The following is a 20,556-nucleotide window of genomic DNA, read 5'->3' on the forward strand; positions in this document are numbered from 1 at the left end:
GAGAGAGAGAAAGAGAGAAGTGTGTGTGTGTGTGTGTGTGTTTGTGTGTGTGTGTGTGTGTGTGTGATATCACCCTTATCTTTAAAACCACCATTACCTTTCCCTCAAGTTCTGGGACTATCATACAGAAGCTACGCAATATGGTTACGGTAATCAACCGATCAATTTGGCCCGGGACAGATGTGATCACTGTTTCTACTCTATTAGAAAAACTGTAACGACAACATCTCAATGTGTATTTAACCTGGGATTCATCAGGTTGCCACGAAGATTTGTCCAGGTCCATTTGATCAGTGACATTATGAATAAATAATAATTGCTAACTGGCTCGCTGCTAAATACTATAACAAGCAAACAACAATGAGACATGAACGTTGCGAGTGTTTCTTTCTGCTTTAGTAGTGTAAGTAGACGGAGGTTTTTAAATGTGTTCCTCGATAGCCTGTCAGCGGTGATTCACTAAATCTGTCTTCCACAATATGCTCCAGGCAGCTGCTGGTTCTCATTCCAACCAAATCAAACATCTGATCTCACCAAGCTGCAGAGCCCCCCCCCCCTCCACAACTGAGTCTGTTTCCCTCACTGAGTGCCAGATGCAGACGACCTAACACAACAGGCGGAAAGCAGATTGTGTCACATCAGCTGTTAATTACAGAATAAATTAAACACTCCAATTACTCTCCATGATGAGTCTCTCTCTATTATTCATATATGGAGATGCAGTTCATTCTCAGTCACTGGGCTGCAGATATAGGACACTGACAAAATGTAGATATAATCCCACAAATCTTATAAAACAAAAACAACATCTTACAAGTATAGTGCTTGAAAAGAGACATATAACTGAAAAGATTGATATTTAATGCAATAGCTGATGATTTAATCATATTTAATATACTTATGGAACCTTATTCTTACCGTAGTTGCAATGATATGACTAAAAGGAAACGTTCACATACATGAGACCATCTCTTCCTCGATGAAGTTAATTAATGTTGCAAAATCACAAAGAGTTCTGAAGTTTTCCAATAATTTGAGTCGTACCCTTTCTGCTGCCAAGGTTGTCAATTGTTTGGCACAGGGATAATCTCTCCTTCTTTAGACACGGTGAATGTGCTGCTAAATCAATCTGGGACTTTGGGAGAGCAATCTCAAGCTGCTCAAAAAACCGGGGCAGCCACCAAAGATTTGGTGTGGACCGATGGCTGAGCTGCATATAAGGTGACCTCTCGTCCCCCCCCCAGGAGGAACAGAGTTAATTTGCAACATGCCTAAGGGCTGAAGACGTCCCCTGTGGGCGGCTACGTCCAGTTACCAGACGCCACTCATTTGGATGTGAGACACTGCAAGTGTTAGATCCATCGAGCCTTTTAACCTCAGCTGCACTTTGCTTTGGGACTGTGGCCATTCCTGAGAGTTCTGTTAATATTAAACAAGAGGCTTAAATTGTAGTGTGGTAAATTATACAGTATTATAGTGTAGAAAAGCAGACACAAGGACTATTGACAGTTAACTGCGATATGGCATCAAAGGGGAGATATTATATAGTTTATATATTTTTCAAATGTTCCATTCTCAAGTGGGGTTTTTATGTATGTAAAATATCTGCAATGTTAAAAAGCCCAAAGTCAACGATAAAGGGCGGTTCTCCTCGTTAAGCTCCTGAAACGCCTCGTCAGTCGTCCAGCTGATCCTTCAGGGGCATCGTGATGTCACGTCCTCCACATTTGCATAATGCAAACGTAGCAGCTAGCCTGACACGCCCCCTAACAACGCCAGGAAGATCGAAAGCGGAGGCCGACATTTCTTACAGGCATTGGAAGCTGTAAGAGAATATGAACCTTCTCAAGTAATAACACCAATTAAAATGATGAACCTGAATATGAGCATCATGTGGCTGAATCAACCCCTCACTGAGCCAGATATAGTGTTAAATAAACCAAAACTTTTAAAAGCCTGACAATAATAATATGTGAAAGGCCTTTTAGGATTACAAGAAAACTGCCTTTCCAGCATCAGCACCTGTGTGTGCATGAGTCAATCACAGCTTATTCAAGGGGAAATGAACCTAACAAAATCAGTTAGTGTCTTAATTTCCATAAAACCTGTCTCGAATGTAGATTTCAGAGATTTACTGGAGCTAGTTTCTCCACTTTACGGTCATTGAGTTGAGTAGAAGTGTTGACTAACTGACCTCAGGGTTATTCTGGTCCTACAGTGAGTTATAGTCAGTTCAGTAAGGACGTGGTGGGACCCATTGGAAAAACCTGGTTTTAAAACAGACCCTTGGTGAATAACTATTGGTTCACACTTGACTAAAGTGCTCTTGAGCAACACACAAGAGTTCTGTGGGTTTCTGGGTAAATATATATAATTGTTTTTAGAATGGTGTAGTTGGAAAAGACCTGAATGATATCAAATCAACTGTTTTCATGATTTTATCAACAATTAATGTAAAAATCCTTGAACAGAATTAATTTGCAGTTTTCTCTGGACAATCCGCAAAAGCAATGAGTCAGGGAGGTAATGAAATACTTTAGCCAAATAAATATTCAAGATGTTGTAGTTTTTGTAATAATTTAGACACGTCTTCAGCAAAATAAACAAGAAGACAAAACTTCAGGAAGTCAAGGGAAAAGAAACACAAACTTTATTCTCTCCTTTTTACAAAACATTTCAGAGTCAACCTCGATAAATAATAAATCCAATACAGATCTCCATGAAGCAAATGATCAAGCGTAAACATGATCTGACACATTTCTTCAAACAGCATTATTTATATCACCTCGGTGCTAACTTTACATTTTTTGCTGCTCTAAAAGCACAGTAACAAAAAAAAAAGGTTTAATGTAGCACTTAAAATTACAGAAGCAACACAAGAGAGGTGGATGGAAATGAACGATGAGATGAACGTGAAAGATCGAAGTATGACAAATTAAAAAAACAAAAAAGGCAACTGAGATGTTTGCAAATGGGTCACGATCCCTTAACTGGCCGACGCCTCGAACCTGCAAACTAATTTAATGATCAGACTCTGTAGATAACGGGAAGTTTTTCCTTTTTATTAAAAATCTTTGCACCCTCAATCAGCCATTCCTCCGTTTGTTCAACTGAAGCACATCTGGATGCAGCCAGATGTGTGCTCACGTATCGACTTGGTACGTGTGTGATGTGAATGTATAGGTGGAGCGATGTGTGAGCGTATCGCTGTCGCACAAGCAGCCTCGTTTTAACGACGACACATTACAGAGTCATCATGTGTAATCAAACCTAATCACAAGCCAAGTATCTGAGCGTAAAACCGCAATGACACAAACAGCGATGCCCAGATGTTGTTTTCTATAATTAGAGCTGGAGTTATAATGAGCCAGGCTGGGGGGGGGGAGCAAAATGCATAAGTGTGTTAAGGTAATGTGGAGTAAAAATATCTGTTATACCTGCAATCAGTAAATCCCAGCCGTGTCGAGTTTTACTGTGAAGTGTTAGTGGAGATATACTGTATTTCTATTTCATCTTATAGCCTGAAACACAGGAAACTCTTGCTGTAAGTTTATGCTTCATATTTAAAATGTTACAGGTTACATAACACCGTATGTATCTAGTGTACTAAAAGTACTAAGCTGCCCAACCTCATGACATTCAACACATTTAGATAAAATCACCACCAGTATCATATTCGACGGTAAGTACCTGATGTTTTTAATCCGGTGTGTAAATGTTGGTGGATAAAATACATTTTAAAATACATTCAGCTTTAGGTTGAACTGGATCTTGAGTCGGCATCTGACCATGCAGAAGTGCGACAGGGCGCCTGTAGAGCTGCTTATGTTCGTGACATGTAGACTGTGGTGAAACATCCTTCATCACTGTCCATTCGGCTGTGACCCACAGAGAAAACAACCGAGACCCCGACTCTCTAGAAGAGCGGCTCACGCAGGGGGTGTGGCCTCTGTAACCCGATAACATGGGCGCGGAAATGAGAAGACGTTCCACTCACGCACCCAGCATGGCCCGGGCTTTACAGTGGATGGCCAATGCAGAGCGTCGTACATATATATATATATATATGTAGAGAATACCTGCAAAGCCAAGAACGAGTGCAGGTATGTTTTCTACATGCCAAACAGAAAACCCACAACCTCTCCAGTACCTGCAGGGATTTGATGACTTCCAAACTGTAATGAGCTTCTTCGAGGAAGGAGCTGAAAAATAGATGTGATTGACTAATGAGAGTCTTGCTGCCCAGGAGCTCTTAAGCCCTTTGGACGCACTATGGGAACCGCACTCGCTAAATATGAGTGCAAATATATTCCATGGATGATTCCCAGACCGTGCATCTGATACTTAGTCGCTAAGAGATAAATAAGTAACAAACCAGTACGTGTGTGGAATACAGGTGAATAAAAATGCGGCAAAATCACTAACATGCAATTGAATTTCACTCTTTGCTGCAGTCGTTTTTTTTTTCATCTAATCTTTGTGTCGTGAAACTCGGAAAGAATGATATTTGTGCATTAGAGTGGATGTTTACTGGCCTTTACCCAGGAGGTATGGTAATATCACACCGGACCAGTCCAGGTCATATGCAGACTGTTCATGGCTTGTTCCATATCCCTCACTCTCCGTTTTCTACACATTTAATATTAAAGTGAATGTGAAATACATCATGCAGATCAATCTACGGTGCAGATACAGCACAAGAGTCAAACAGGCAAACGTCTACAGGCACACGGTAAAACACCCATTTCATCACTCGTGAAATCAGTGTGAAATACAAAATATCTGGTTGATCGTGGCTTGTTGACCATTTGTGTTGAATCTCTGTACTGGTCTAAAAAAAACGTGTCAGAGTGAGATGGAGGAGGGAAAACCTCGGTTTCAAATGTTACACCGCTCTTTGCATATCCTCTCAGGCGCCTGCAGGGCAGAGCGAAAAAACGTGATGTGATGTAAAAACATGAGGTGGAACAAAGCGGTGCGGCATGTGAGAAATCAAAGTGGCCTTTCAGAAACAGATACAGCAGGTGGAACAGTGCAGATACACGTCTTTACAGGTAAATACTGGAAACTATACGATTTCAAAAGTCACTTAAATATCGGGGGGGAGAAGTAAAGAAACCAGGCACAGCTGTGCCATAAGCTCAGGGGTCATGTGATGCACTGGGGGTGTGTGTGTGGGGGGGGTGTGGGTAGAAATTAGAGTGTGCCCATTCCAGTGACTTCAGACGTCAGCCTAGAACAGTTCAGAGGGAGATGGGGGGGATGGGGGGGAGGGAGGGGTAAGACAGAGAAAGTAAAACAAGTGTGAAAGAGGAACTTTCGCTCCAAAGTGAAAGTTATGCTGCGGCGGCACCTTTTCCTTTGACAGCATACTTTTCATCATACTCGTTCACAGAGAACATCTCGGTGTCTAGAAGAGTGGGTGAAATAACCATGCAGAGCCGAGCGCCCCCTGGAAGCCATGCAGTGAACTGAACATAAAAAAAAACCAACAACCAACACGTGAAAGTGTCGTGGAATCTCCTGAAAGTGTAGAAACGGTTTGCGTCCCTGACAAAAGGCGTCATTTCACTCCTCCTCCTCCTGAGAGCGTCGCTTTGTGGCAGTCGTGTTCGCGTTGCGTCTTTTTTCTTTGCTTTTCTTTTTTTGGTTGTAATTTCCGATTTTTTTTTTTCCTAATTCATTTTCTATACAATGACACAATATGACTTGATAGGTAAATGTTTCTAATATAGCAATGACAGAGAAATAAATACCATATTGTTCTCGGAAGTAAGCATGCTAAATAAATACTTAAAAAGGAACAGTTGGACATTTTGGGAAGTTCCCTTATTAGCTTTCTTTCAAACATCAACACCACTCGTATGTCTGTACAATAAAGCAAGGGTATGGTTAGCTTAGCTTAGCTTAGCACAAAGACTGGAAACTAGGGGAAACAGCTAGCCGTCTAAGGGTAATTAAATCTGCCCTCAAGCATCTTCAAAACTCATTTATAGGCGTATTAAAGCTTGTTTGTTAAATTCACATAAAAGCTTAAGTGCAAAAACAACAACTTCCAGTTTCACTTGGGGTTTTGCGCCAAACCTCTGACAGGAGTTTTGTCAAATTGCCCGTTTCCTACTTCTAAATATGCTAAACTAATCTAAGCTAACCATCTCCCGGACCTAACTTTATGCATTGGTTTAAAAAAAAGCAAATAACCATATTTCCCATTATGTCAAACTGGTTCTTAACCAAACACTGGCTACATCGATTTTCAACAAATGCCACATGTTAATCTGACTGTTACTACAGATCTTCCATTGACTGATGCTAACGTGTTACAAACAACCAAGGGGCTACATGGGGGGAAGTTCTATGGGATAACACATTGTGGTTAATTTTTGACGCTGCAGTTTTTGGTGTTAGCTTCTGAAAAGAGAAGCAGATTTATGTGGGGGGGGGGGGGGGGTGACTTCAGGATGTTGTCATGGACGAGGGGTCATTCCACATGGCAGCCACGTCCCTGAACCTGCCATCGGAATTGTGGGGAAAGCAATAGCCATTAGTTTTCCTGCGGACCGCTTTGTGAAATCCCCCTGAAGAGGTGAAAGACATGAAAGTCCCGTTGGTGAGCATGTGGCTTCCCCCTGCGGTCTTGCAAATAACATTTGACTTTGAGGCACAGGTTGCCTGTGGACATCAGTGGGCTTCAGTTTTCTCAGAACTGTGGATAACATATTCATTTTTCTTTGCAGGTGATGTATAAGAGGTTTCAGGGGGGGAGTGGGGATAGTGAAGCACAGCAAAAATATTTTTTCATGGAAACTATCCCTCTGAATATTACTGGTATACAGATAATATAGAATAAGCACATTTTAATTCATTAATCTGGGAACATGCAATTATCTTATAAGACAAAGTTCTTATGTGGAAAAATAACTGTGGGATCTTAGCTACATCTGCCGAGGCCCTATAATATTTTGTGTTTTACGAATTCATTACATTATGAGCGATTTGTCCACAAACTGCGTTAAAGCATCGAACCTTTGATGATTCAGTCAGTGATCATCCAAATAAACTAATCTGCAGGTTCCGCTCAAACACACAGCTGACTGCTCTGACTAGTTGGCATTGCTCCCATGAGCCACTTATGTGGAAGGAGTGTGCTTGCAGAAACCTTAATGCATTTTCATGTCAACACTTGGTTGGAAATAAGGGACGAAAGCGATAAAGAACAACCAAGGAAAGAAAATACATAATTCATAGGCTTTTCTGTGGCTTGTCACAACTTGACAGATATTGACCATTTTCTGGCGACTCCGTGTCGAGGTTGTCAAAAACAGAAACTAAAGATTTTCTCCTTTCACAGAAAGCAGTCTGCTTGAGCCCATTTATTCAGGTGCTGCTTTTTATGTTTTATACGGAGTCAGACTCCAGCAATTAAGTCTTAAAAGGTTACCTTGCATTGATGAGATACTGGGCCAGGCTGATGTTAGCGGGCGTCCCTGTGATGGTGATCTGGCGCTCAGATGAGCCCTCCATGGCGTTTGCAATTTTGATCTGCGCCCCAGACATCTGTCGAATCTCATTTATTTTGGTTCCCTGGCGTCCAATAATGCAGCCTATTAGCTGCACACACACAAACAAGATAAACAGAAGGTCTTCGATCAGGAAGCATGGACACCTCCATGTTATCTTACATACAGGGACATTTACATGATTCACATTATACATTTATGTTTCACACATTTATAATACATTTGATGGGTCATGAAATGGTTTAGGTTTAGATTAAATCCTAAAGATGAGGAATAATTAAAGATCACTGTTGGTGCTATATATCTTTTGTTAATACGTTTGGAAGAACAGGATTATACATTATGCAAACTACTATTTGCAAATGTTTTTCTTATCTGTTAATTGCTATTTACCCTTCTCAATAAAATTTGCATTTATATGATAAGCCATAACCTTTCTAGCATTACTCACATCATTAGGAATGGTGAGTTCATGGGTGCTGGCCGGTGGACTGGCATCCAAACCTGAGTGGAGGAGCAATGGAATAAAAAAAGAAAGAAGAAGAATTTAAATAGTAACTTTAAAAATTATATTTTGTCATTTGGGGAAATATGTTTGTGCACTTGTTAGAGAATCGAGGATTTTGAAGCCACTCCCATAAATCTGAACCCAGCAAGGATTTCAACACAGAAATGTAATATGCGTGTATATGTTGAACTTCGCCTGAAAGTGGTGAAAGAAGAATTAAACATTACTGTGTTTATTCATGAGAACCTCCATTAGTCGTACAAATACACACGCAGGACATGATACAGCAAATGATGTAAACTGATGATGCAATTTTTAATACGCTGTTTTATAGTGAAACCCAGTGTCACTTTTGTTTTTGCCTTTCACCGGCATTTTATCAGACAGAGCCAAGAGAAAATACACATGAGGAAAAAAATCAAAGAAGGAGAAAATCCACAGGGAGCATGTCATGCTGTGCCAAAAGAGAGATAAGGTGCAAGGTAGGGGGGAAAGAAAAATGTTTCTCTGGATGCAAAGAGAAGGAAGTATCTAAAGGGCCTTGTGGGTACGTACCAGGGAAAGCAGGGGTGGTCTGTCCGAGGGGGGTAAAGGGGGTTTGCTGCATAGCCAACTGGTGGAGCTTGGTCAACTGCTGAAGGGTTTGGAGGGAAAGTAGAACTAAGAGGTTACTGATACACAGGTCACACCGAGAAATGGAGCCAAACAAAAACCAGAGGTGAAGACATGGTGAGGAGAAGGAGGCCATGGAACGGGGAGGTGGTGGGGGACAAAAAACGGAAGAGAAAAAGAGATACGGACGGAGGGAGATTGTCTGTAATGGAGTTGCAAAGTGGGAGGCAATTTTGATTCTCTCATTTTAGTTTTTTACCTATCTCCCTAGGTCACTGTCTCAGGCTCTGATGTCATTTTTCATTTCACAAAATGGAGAGAGACATCTTCTCATTAACCAAATGCAGGATTTCATTCCAATTTGCCCACTTGATTACGATCTGCCTCTAGTTGGCAGTCAAAACTCATATCAGGTCAGGGCAGCCGCTTACCCCCCTGAAACGGTCACGCACTGTCCATCCCCCCCGCTGTGTATCATTTCCATCAGGAATGTGGGAAGACGGATGCGTTCCGAGTCTTCTTCTCCTTTTTAAGAGGAGTTTTAATGAGGGTGGAAGAGACTGTCAAGTCTGTACTTGAGCGATCGTACCGTCAACCACCACCTGCACCGGTATCAATCACTGCCCGGCGCTGTATTAGTGGATCTGACACAAGATAGCTCCTGAGAGCTCCCACGACAAGGACAGATGAAGGCAGATTATTAATGGAGAGTATAAGGTCCACTGGAATTAAAGGAGTGTTGTCATCAAAACTCCCATTAGTGACTTTGGCTTTATAATTGTTACCAGAAGTTACTGTTTGCTATCAACCAGGTCTGGTGGGAGCTCTGTCCAGTGGCTGAGCTGCAGAACAACCTCCAACTTACATGGACGGCAATTTTAGAAGTCATGATTTATGACTTGCCTTTAAAAAAAACATGGTGTGTCCATGTATTCAAATGCTAACTACTATTTTTATTTTATATCTCAGTAGTTTAAGACCTGTCCCTCATTGGACTGAAACTCTTCAAGTTGAGTCAAGTCGCTCAGTCCACTTGAGGCGTACAAGCAGTAGACTTGGACTCAGTCTGAGAGACACTTAATGATGCGTCGGCCAAAGCAGAATTAGGTGGTCTAGTCTTCCTATTGCATCACCAGCTTGTCCTGCCCTTAAAGCCATTGCCTAGCAACAGAGAAAAGATCTTTGGTTGATCAAAAGCGCTGAAAAGATGATTTTTAAAAATTGTTATACGTTCTCGCCTCTCTTCCTGACGCTATTACCTTTTTTGGAAAACGGTTTTGTCACAGAAGTGCAATGAATCATGGGATATGTTGGGTTTGGAAGCTGGACACATTTGTCGACCACATTTGGATGAGCCTTCGAATTGGGACAGTCTAGTCGCGCCTCTGGGACATGATCCGTCTTCAATTGCAGCATCCAAAGGTTTAGGATCTCTCCATCACACATTAGCTTGGAGGTATAGCTTGGTTTATTTACTAGATTATGTGAACAGTGATGTCACCCTGACATTTTCTGCAAACCCCTTTCAAAATATTGTAAACAGCCAAACTCGATTCCACTGACAAAACTCTTCAATACAGATATAATCATTTGAACAAATTAAGAAGAGACTATAGAACTCACATCTGGGTGTGGTATGGCGTACTGTCCCTGAATTGTGTAGGCCTGGAAATATGAAAAATATAAGAAATGACACATTTTTAGCATATTACACCAATTAAAAGGAAAATAACATCAAATGTAGAATAAATCAGCATGTAATCGTTAATTTGTACAGTTTTATATAAACCCCATTTACACTTAAATAACAATTGCAGAAAGCACATTGCTCCAACCAGCTAAAAGTGTGCTCATGTGCTTGAAGCATCAAAGAGACCTGAATGATGAAGTTCTATACAGTGTATATACAAAGTGTTTTCACTTTATTCTCTGAGCATTCATCCCATCAGAGCTCAGGGTCTCTACTTAATCATAGGTCTACTTATCATTACCATATTCACAGAAGTGCCAAAGTGTAGAACAGCTTGGGACTTGTCAACAAATGTCAAGTGTAGTAATACCATGTACATTCAAGTCTTAGAAATGACAACTTTAATGACTGGCAAGCAAGATTACTGTTCACTCACTGAGCACTTTAATATGAACACCTGTACACCTGCTTATTCATGCAAGTATTTGGTCAGTCAATCATGTGGCATCAACCGTGGCATGATAGAGCATATTCAGAGAGAACCGAATAGAAAAACCTGAAGTTACCAGCACTTCTGCAGAAAACAGGACAGCAAAGCTTTGCTAACCCAGAGAACAACTACTCACAACTATGCTGAGCAGAGAACCATCTCAGAAAGAAGACCACGTTCAACTTTGAGGTGGATGTTCTACAACAGCTGCAGACCTCTGAGGCGGCAGTGGACACAGACTCATCACAACTGGACAGTTGACGACTACATACATTAAGCCGGGTTTGATCGATCAGGATTTCTGCTGAGGCTGCAGATGGTGGAGTCAGAATCTGGCATCAGCAGCAGGTCAACGGCATCTAACCATGGACCCAACCTACCTTATGTCAAGAGTCCAGGCTGCTGCTGCTGCTGGTGTAATGATAGGAATGTTTTCTTGGCAGCAGGAATGTGCAGCTGACACATCAGCAGAAAATGATGTGAAACAATAACGTCAACATGGAGCAGAATGTGTCCAACATCCTGTAGAATCACTGCCACAAACGCCTGGGGCTGTTTTGAGAGATGCACGAGGCACTAAACTGTATTTATATAGTGTTTCTAATAAAATGCTCAGTGAGTGTATGTTCTTACATTATATTACCACCCATCACTCAAAATGTATATTAAGTGCCTCCACTGCTACTTGGCAATTTACAGCTTCATCTTCTGTTTAATCTTTTATTCATGAATTCAAGTCGATAAATAAGACGGAAGTTTACAATCCAAGTATAGATGTTAGATGTTAGTGTGTAAAGTGAAGTTACACAACAATTTGTGTATTGCCTCACTTTCAAATGACTGGAGTTTGACATTATACAAACAAACTGCTGTTTCAAAAGGAACCATAATGAGAACTAATGACGAATGTTCTTGCCATTTTATGGTGCTTACAGGTACAGAGCTCTCTGCCCCCCCATTAGTTTCCCCAGCCTTACTTGTAAAAAGGGCTGTGGCAGTATAAACGTGTGTATATGAAAGTCAACAGATTTACAGAAGCAGTCAGCGGCTGATGCTGCAGTAAAAGTCTCAGGTTGGCTGAAGGCACAAACTAATGAGCTAAAGCTAACTCAGCTCTTACCTGACCACCGGAAAAAATGACTGGGGTGGAGGCCGGCTTTGGGCGATACGGGATGGTGGCACCTTTTGGTGGGGACTAGGAAAAAGAGAAGAGAAGGAAGAAGTAGAGTATTTTAAGAAATACAAATGCTTTTCTGATATATGTACACTAAACATGTTAGCTTAGCTTAGCATAAAGAAGGAGGGGGATACAGCTAGCCTTATGGTAACAGATTCTGCTTGATGAAGAGATTGATAACACTCTCAATTCCTGTCGCTTCTGCCAGTAGGAAAGGGAATGAGACGATTAGTTAAATTTCACTGCCTGTCCCAGATCAATCCGCCTATTATGAAGGGCTGGAATCGGAAAGAAACTCTGTCTCTCCCATGGTCATGGGTCCTGTCTTTATTAGGGGAGGGGTTGTGAGCCTATTAGTGTCTTAATCCGAGCCCCTTTCCTACTGGTCAAAAAAACCCACTAATATCCGGCTTTTAACTCCAATGGGAATTGATTCACTCTGCATTCCCTTCAAGGTCAATCGGTCACTCCGGGGTTTTAATCCCCTCCAGCTCCCATCGGTAGTGAAGAAAACAAAACACCCACATGAATTTGCTAATTGGCAAGACAGCAAGGTGAGAGAGCGCCACAGCTTTTAGTGGGTTTGTGACGTCAACCGGAGGAAACAAAACACACAAACCTGCGAATACCTGCTAATTATGGTGTAAAAGAGGTTTTTACCGACGGACTGACTGAGGGGTCAAGGGTTAAGTTCACTTTTGTATTAAACAAAGGAGAAATACTTTGCTGATCACTGAAGTTGAGAGGTGCAGGTAGGAGCAGGAGTTTGTTGCTGACAGGTTCACTCTGTTTCTGGCCTTTATGCTAAGCTAAGCAAAGATAGCCATCTATTGGCTTTAGCTTCATATTTAGAGCTTTCGATCTCTAATTAGCCATTTCCCCAAAGTGTCAAACTATTCCTTAGAAATACTGTTTCACTTCTAGTCGTGGAGAATAGAAAAGAAAACGGGTTAGCATGAGTGAAACATGATTCACAGATTAAATGCATCTCCATGTCCCTATTTTGTTTGCAAATGAATCCGCTTGTTACTCTCAGACAGCAGGGAGGTGGTTTTCAGTGAGGAAGCCGAGGAGTTTCCTGTGTGCAGGCTTACTATAATGACACAGAGTTATTGATTCATGCTCAAGACAGTGGAGAGGGCTTAATCAGATTTCCTCCACAGCTGCTGTCCTGTCGTGGGAGGAGTAGCCACTTATGTGCAGTATGTGTTTCAAATACAATATGAGGAGACAGATATTCATGCGACACAAACAAGGCTCTGGTTTTCCTCACAGTTCTGTTGAATAGTCATACACGTAATTGCCAAATGTGTTATCAATTACTTCCTCTACTGATTTGAGTTGCTTTCCAGTAACTGTCCAAAATGCCTCTATTACATAAGTAGAAATTTGTTGAGTTGACATCTATGGACAACAGGTGATATCTGGCCTTGGCCCTGATCAGATCTAATGTTAACATCCATCTCGATCACCTCTGTCTGAATGAGCAGATCTTAAATGAGTCCTAAATGTGTCTTGGGTGTGTTCACACATTCATTAGAGATCCACTGATGGGTGTTAATAACAGGTCTGAACAGGGTCATAGACATGCCTAACTTTCTTTATTCTTGTGGAAGCCAATTCAAAAACCTTAGAATATATATTTATAAGGCCACAAGTAGTGCATGGAATCGGTGAATAAGTTAATTGCCAAAAATGCAGCAGAACCCAGATAGAAAATGAGTTACTTCAGATTTGTTAAGGTCTATAAGAATAACAGAACTTCCTTCTTTGTATCATTAGCACTAAAAGTCAAACATACCTCCAGCATCACCACACAGATTTGTTTGACACACTGGATGATGGCTTCTGGGGTCCCGGAGATTGTCACAGCACGTTCTGTGGAGTTGGGCAGCATGTCCCCTGCCACCTGGACCTGGGCCCCTGTGGACTGGAGTAGATGAAGGCACTTTGAGAAACTTGACAGGATTTTAATTTTTAGTTCATACACTGCAGTGCTCTGAAGGCTCAGAAGTGCCCTTCAACAGGCACCCACTTCCACACACTGAAATTCCAAAAAGTTCTCCATGTGCCAATCAAGCCTCGTTTGACCATCTCTTCCTGGTGCAGGCCGGATGAAAAACTGTACCCCTTTATCAACACCCTTGAAAGAGCACCACAATAAATAACCCGTGAGTGATGGTGCACCTGGGAGCATAAACTGCTGCCTGTAGGAGCAGCGGGAAAAACGCCTCTGCTTTTAGCCCCAAATCATCTACCACAGTTAAAAACTTGACATGTGCTATAGAGAGAAAAGTGGTGTCACCCAGAGTTGAACGGGCGCAATAAACAAAGCTATAAATTACCGTAGATATGACTTTGTCAAATTAAAAGATACTGCATGAACCAATTAAAATCAAATACAGTAAAGTTGATTACAAAAAGGTTGATTACTATAGACAAATTGCGTAGCTTCTGTATTATAGTCACAGAAATTGAGGGAAAGGTAATATTGTGCACTCGCGTACACACCTACACACCTACACACACACACACACACACACACACACACACACACACAGACTCATCTCTCTCTCTCGCTCGCTCTCTCGCTCTCTCTCGCTGACACCGACTCAGCTGACGTCTCTGACCTGCTACACTTTAAATTAAGATTTGTATGAAATGACCGCCACAATATCAGCACAAATGTTGAGGTTATCCATGAAAAAACAATAAATCCATATCATACCTCTCTCATTTCTTTTATTTTGGAGCCTCCTTTCCCTATGAGGGAGCCACACTGGCTGGCTGGCACAACAAGCCTTAAGGTGACGGGGGGCTTGCTGGTTGCTGGGCTGTTGCTCATGGAATTGATTATGTCCTAGAAAACGAGAACATATATTTTTTATTATTTTACAAGGGTAATATTTTCTCTCACTGTGCCTGAAATGAGCATCAAGGTTTCTGTGAAAGCAGCGAGCGGCTTGGTTCGGGCAGAGCAGATTTCCCACAGGTCGCAGAGGACAGAGCGCTGGGTCTCTTCTCTAAGTTCCAGCCTCAGTGGCCGAGTACGTCAATTAGAGGAGACAGGATCAGAGGAGGAGATGGCTGGAAGGAGACGATTTCACGTTTATTACAAGCAAGTGATTCCAAAGTCTGTAATTGCACAGCAGAGAACAGGAATCCTCTCACTGGCGCCTTGAAGTTGGGAGTTTTAGAATGAATCACATTCTCTTCTGTTTTGCTCTTGTTATGAGTTGAGACTATTTTATATGAAATGTAATGTTTAAAATGCAGAAATGTTATAAGTTGGTTACCAATCCTTCTAAATCATCAGGATGGTTTAATTGTTTTATAAAAAAATTCAATTGATGATGCTATTCTGGTTTATTTCTTTCTATATATGTAAGTTTTCTTATTTTAAACAATGGCCTCTTGTTTGCCTGTTTTAGGCTCGGCACGTAATGTGCATGACACAATAACAAAAGAGAAAAATCTGGCACAAGCAGGAGGATTTACTTTACATGTGTAGAATGGAAAATGTATACAAGCTGAGGTGGTCTGAAAGTACACAGACGGATCTTTGTGTCTGCTGTTTTAAATTGAGACAGCAAAGCCTGCGGGAAAATAAAGACAAATGAACACAAATGGAGCCGGGCAGGCAGAGTATGTACATAAAGAGGGCAAAAGGGATTTGAGCTCCTGTTGGACTTCATCCGCCGAATGAGCTCAAAACGTCAATTTGTCAGAGTAAACGCACAAGACTGCATATTTTACACGATATACAAAACGTGTCGTATCAAACCTCCTCAAATTTGTAGGCAATCATGGCAAAAGCCTTGAAGATGGTGTCTGTTGGTCCAGTGATGGTGACAATCCTCTCTGGACAGTTGCCCTCGGAAATATTGATCCGTGCTCCGCTCTGGAAAAAAAGTATGGAGCAAATATACAGAAGTCGACGTGAGATCTTAACCCCGGAATGTATCTTGTCCAAATTTTGTATTGTTTATTCATTTCTAATTAAGCGAAAGCCACATGAATAACAAATCTACATGAGATTCTCATTTATTTCAAGATATTTGTGTTGGCTGATTATTAAAATGATGCTTCTCACCTCTTCTCGCATCTTTTTCACTGTTTCCCCTTTCTGGAAAAAAAAAAGAGACAAGCATTCTATGACATGTGCTGCTGTTTTCCTGAAGCTGCGTTCACACCAAACGTGAATGGAATTTTCAAATTGCATTAATCGCTGAAGTTCTGCAGGATTATTTGGAGCAAAGCGAGTAAACACAACCTGCTGAGAATAATTGTCTGTGAATGTGTGACCGGGCCCCAAAACAAAATGCGTGCAATCTCATTGTCAAAAACAATTTACTTCGCGTTTGGTGTGACCGCACTTTGAGAAAGAATACTGGCATAAACACGTCTAATAAAAAATACATACCTTTCCTATTATACTTCCCACCTCCTGCAATAAAACACAGAAAAGAGAAAACAATCGTGAGTCAGCAGAGAATCCTCTGGATAAATGTGCAGTATTAGCGCTGCTTGCTGTTGTTTTCCCATGGACAAGGTGTCAGAGTGCAGGGTGGTGCAGAGGACACGCGGCTACACTGGGGGGGGGCGTCCAGGGGGCTGCACTTTTCATATGCATGTAATCGCTCTTCATGAGGCTGGTGTGGCACAGTGGGCAGAGAGCAGAGGGGCAGGCGCTGCTGGCTGCCGACGTCAAAACTTCCAGACGTCTCCTCAGTGACTGTGAAGGTTGCACCAGTGTGATGTTTAAGCTGCAGAATGCTTGTTGTGCAGAGCCTCCATCCATCTGTATCTATTAAGCACTGCGTAAAAGTCAGACAGTAGAAATACTCTGTTGATGTCCTCAGATGTGTTTTAAGAGTTATTTCAAATTGTAATTTAATCAAATTGCCTTTGGGATTTTGAACTGACTCAACATCTGCTGTCTTCAGCCATTTAATCTGCCGCGATTTATTTTATTCTATTACAGCCAGCGACTGTGGAAGTCAGTCACTCACGAATTACACGCTGTCTCTTTCTGTGCATTCAGCAACTTTATTACAACAGCTACTCCAGCTCTTAAACAATGAGGCGTCTCTCACATCTGACAAGTACACCATCAATCACATGCACAACCTACTGCTAAAGTAATGCTCTAAACTCGCCCCTGGGAAAACAACACAGTCAGCGCTACAGTGAACCAGTAAGACGGACATTTAACAACCAGCTGCAACCAAAGCCAGTGCACCTTTCATTAGGGAGAATCCGTGATTCCATACTGGGCGACAGATTTGATCCTCCTGGGCATAAATGACACCGGAGAGATGCTTTGCTTCACGATACACTTCTTCGTGCTGGGGGGGTTTTACTGATCTATCTTCTACTTTAAAAATACAAAGGTGCTCCTTTGGATTCATTGAAGTCAGGAGTCACACTGGTACAGATCATGGTTTTCCTCTTTACAAACTCTGGTGTGTCTTGGATCATTGTCATGTCGGAAACTCCCTCTCGTGCCAATCGCCTTGAGACTGGGAACCATCTTTTTAAAATCAGGACTCGGGCAAACAAAATGTGTTCTACCCTCCACCCCATATCATCCACCCCTCCTCCACCTCTATGGTTAACTGTTGGCACTCGGCAGTCACTCTGATGGTCCTGGCCAGATCCTCAACACACATTCTGGACCTTCATCTCATCCAAACAATATTATTTGGTTTCATGTGACAAATGGATAAGCTGCCGGTATTCATGCAACGTCTAATCTTGCAGTTTAGTGCCATTTTCTGTTCTTGGACGACGCAAGGGTTGTTTTCATGCAGGAACGGGCCAAGGCAGAAGCACTTATCTGTCTGTTTTTCCAATGCAGGCTTGTGTAAATAGCAAGTTGTGCTCTTATAGGGCTGTGCAAAAATATTAATATACTATAATATACATAAGATCAAATCCCCTACATTTTAAAATAGTAGAACAACGGTAAAAATATACAATAATAATAACTGTAAATAACTGAAAACCCTCCAGGTGTCTATACAGAATGTCCTGTGCTAATCTGCTCATATAAATTCAGGGCAGTGGAGAAACATCCATCAAACCACATACGCCACCTTCAAGGAGACACGACTGAATTCAACACAAAGTCATTCAGACGTCCTTGACAACAAAACTTAAGTGTGGAGGAATGGAAAGTGCACATTGGGTGAATCTGGTGAAAACATGTTTGTGGAGCAGTCTACGGTTCATTTGGATCAGTGTGGTGATGGGTGAAGGAATGGTGCTGGCAGAGAACCTGCACTCAACAGACCTTGCTGAAAATGCTCCAATACCTAACCCAGCCCAGCCAATTGCCACTAAGTGGGGGGGAATGGCCCTTCTACATCCGTGGAAGACAGATGTGGGTCTTGCTGCCAAAGTCCTCCCCCCTGTGGCAGTCGCACGCCACCTCCTGGCTGCTTCTGGCGTCTGTGTGGGCTTGTCCGGCTCCAGGGTTATTCAAACTATCACCTGGTCACCAGAGTCTGGAGTTTCTGCACGAGCAGCCATGCAGTAGTTGAATCACTGAGCTGCAGAATGCCTGGCACATAAAACGGGGGATGATGTGGCACACCCCCCACCAATATGTCCTACTCAGTGGAGATGTGTTAGTGTTGGTTTTCCAACTGTCTAAGCGCCAGGAGACCTTCAACCCTCAGTATATTACACACATACAGCACTTTGCCATTTAAAATACTCCACAGACTTGCTCTGATGATAGTTGCCTGTAGCTTACAGTTGTTGTAAAAAATTGCGCACTGCAGTTTTAGCACCTGACTGTAATCGGAGCAAGAAAGCAAGAGCCACATTAACCAAGCATGACTGAACTTACACAAACAGGCCAACACTCACACACCAACTGTGACCACCTCTTAAAGGGTTCGGGGGTTTAGGGGAGGGAGAGAGCCTGCTACTCATAACTGCCTGGAAAGAAAAAAACACACAAACAAGATGTCGGTGCCCACTTAGGGTTTACAACCTACACCCTGGGAAATGTGGGAAAAAACCACTAAAGGCTGACAGGAACATACTGAGCAGTCGAAAGAGGAGAAACACAGCGGTAAAAGCTCGTCACTCTTAAAGTCCTGAAGTGGAGTTTATATTTCCAAAGGCTTTTCAGCAGCCGATGGAACCAGAGAGCTGGAATGTGGCAGAATAAAGTTAAATACAGATGTGCCAACTCTGTAAAACTGCACACAACCTGTACAGTATAAAGACCTACGAAGCTGTAAACTTCACTGGAAGCAGCTGAGCCAGCACCTTCATCCTGAACACCAAAGGTGTCATGTTTTATTCCCTGCAAGTCCAACTTGTCGTTCCCAATATCATAAATAACTTAAAGAAACCTGCGATATGCTATTTCTCATCCTTCCCCACAGCCAGTGGAACACTCGGTGCCTGCTTACTTTTCCGTGCATGAGGAGGCGGATGGTGAGGGTGACATTGAGGCCACCCTCGGACTGGACTTTGGTGGGCTCCATGCTGGGGGGACGTGTGACGGGGTCCTGGAATGGGATGTCCTCAGAAGGAGAAGGAGGAGGGTGGTGTTCCAGCCAGCCGGTCACCTGCCAAACACAAGGAAAACACCTTTTACACTATTTGGTTTACATATATTGACAAACCTGCCTGTTTGGAACGGGCGGTTCTCTTCGTCTGTGTTAATGCTGCGGAGTCACTTCAGAATTATTCCATGTGAGTCGTCCTCAAACAGTTCTACAACAATACAGACACCTCTTATTGTTTGTGTGCAGAGCTTTTTATAAACAGTCTATGGTGCAGAGTGAAGTTAGAAAACTTTGTGTTCCTCCTACCTGGTTTATCTACAATGAACATGTTACAGTGAATGTCTTTTTCATAAAATGAAACTGAATTTGCTTTATTACTCTTCACATGTGGCTCATATAAAAGTTTGGATGATTTACTTCTACAGACCTAGAAGCAGACGTGTTCAACTCTGTCCGCAAACTGAAGGCACACTCCCCCGCCCCCACTACAGACCACTGGTTTCCTGTTTATTAAATTTGTATCAATAATTGAGGGGATCACGTGGTCATATTAAAACTGTGAGACACACAAACTGGTTAGTTTCTCATTTTACTTCACATTACTTTTACACCAAATGAGGATTTCGAGTGCTGGGTCTTTAATTGGGGCCTATTGTTCATTAACTCTTGGAGAAATGATTACATTCCAAAAAAAACTTATTTTAGGAGCCTTACAGGCCTCCGTGTCTCGTGCTGCAGACGATACTCCAGACAAACATTTGGGCAAAACTAAAACACTGGCTTACGACTCAGGAGGGCATCACTTTTACGAGGTCCCCACATAATATTTGCCCCATGAATGATGCATAAATGTGCAGAGAAGATCTGAAGATACCCAAGTGTAATTAGATTCAGCTCCCTAGGGTGTTTTTAAAGTCAACCAATTGTTTTGCTTTTCAAGGAGCAAAGCTGCCAGCCTCTGATATGAAGAGTGTAAGAAATTTGCCACGCTTGAGCTGTGCACCCCATTTGCCACAAAGGAGTGCATTAG

The 20,556-nt window shown here is 42.1% G+C and overlaps 1 protein-coding gene across 5 annotated transcripts in view; it reads right to left on the reverse strand.

Moving 5' to 3' along the window:
• Positions 1-4,872: 4,872 nt before the first annotated feature.
• Positions 4,873-20,556, reverse strand: part of pcbp3 (poly(rC) binding protein 3) — a 56,215-nt gene continuing 40,531 nt past the window's right edge. For 2 of the 5 annotated variants that reach the window (XM_034573646.1, XM_034573645.1), the window contains 12 exons: positions 19,428-19,586; positions 16,421-16,444; positions 16,091-16,123; positions 15,782-15,898; positions 14,726-14,857; positions 13,799-13,927; positions 11,941-12,015; positions 10,264-10,305; positions 8,584-8,662; positions 7,972-8,024; positions 7,442-7,611; positions 5,664-6,511 (listed from right to left, as the gene is read on the reverse strand). In XM_034573646.1, the coding sequence (XP_034429537.1) occupies positions 6,457-6,511; positions 7,442-7,611; positions 7,972-8,024; positions 8,584-8,662; positions 10,264-10,305; positions 11,941-12,015; positions 13,799-13,927; positions 14,726-14,857; positions 15,782-15,898; positions 16,091-16,123; positions 16,421-16,444; positions 19,428-19,502 (984 nt within the window). In that variant the 5' untranslated portion in view covers positions 19,503-19,586 and the 3' untranslated portion in view covers positions 5,664-6,456. Of the gene's footprint in view, positions 5,112-5,149; positions 5,234-5,663; positions 6,512-7,441; positions 7,612-7,971; positions 8,025-8,583; positions 8,663-10,263; positions 10,306-11,940; positions 12,016-13,798; positions 13,928-14,725; positions 14,858-15,781; positions 15,899-16,090; positions 16,124-16,420; positions 16,445-19,427; positions 19,587-20,556 lie in introns of those variants that run through there. The other 3 variants (XM_034573649.1, XM_034573648.1, XM_034573647.1) reach the window with 3 other exon arrangements.

Source organism: Hippoglossus hippoglossus, chromosome 21 (assembly GCF_009819705.1).
Source record: "Hippoglossus hippoglossus isolate fHipHip1 chromosome 21, fHipHip1.pri, whole genome shotgun sequence".
In the NCBI taxonomy this organism is placed as follows: Eukaryota; Metazoa; Chordata; class Actinopteri; order Pleuronectiformes; family Pleuronectidae; genus Hippoglossus; species Hippoglossus hippoglossus.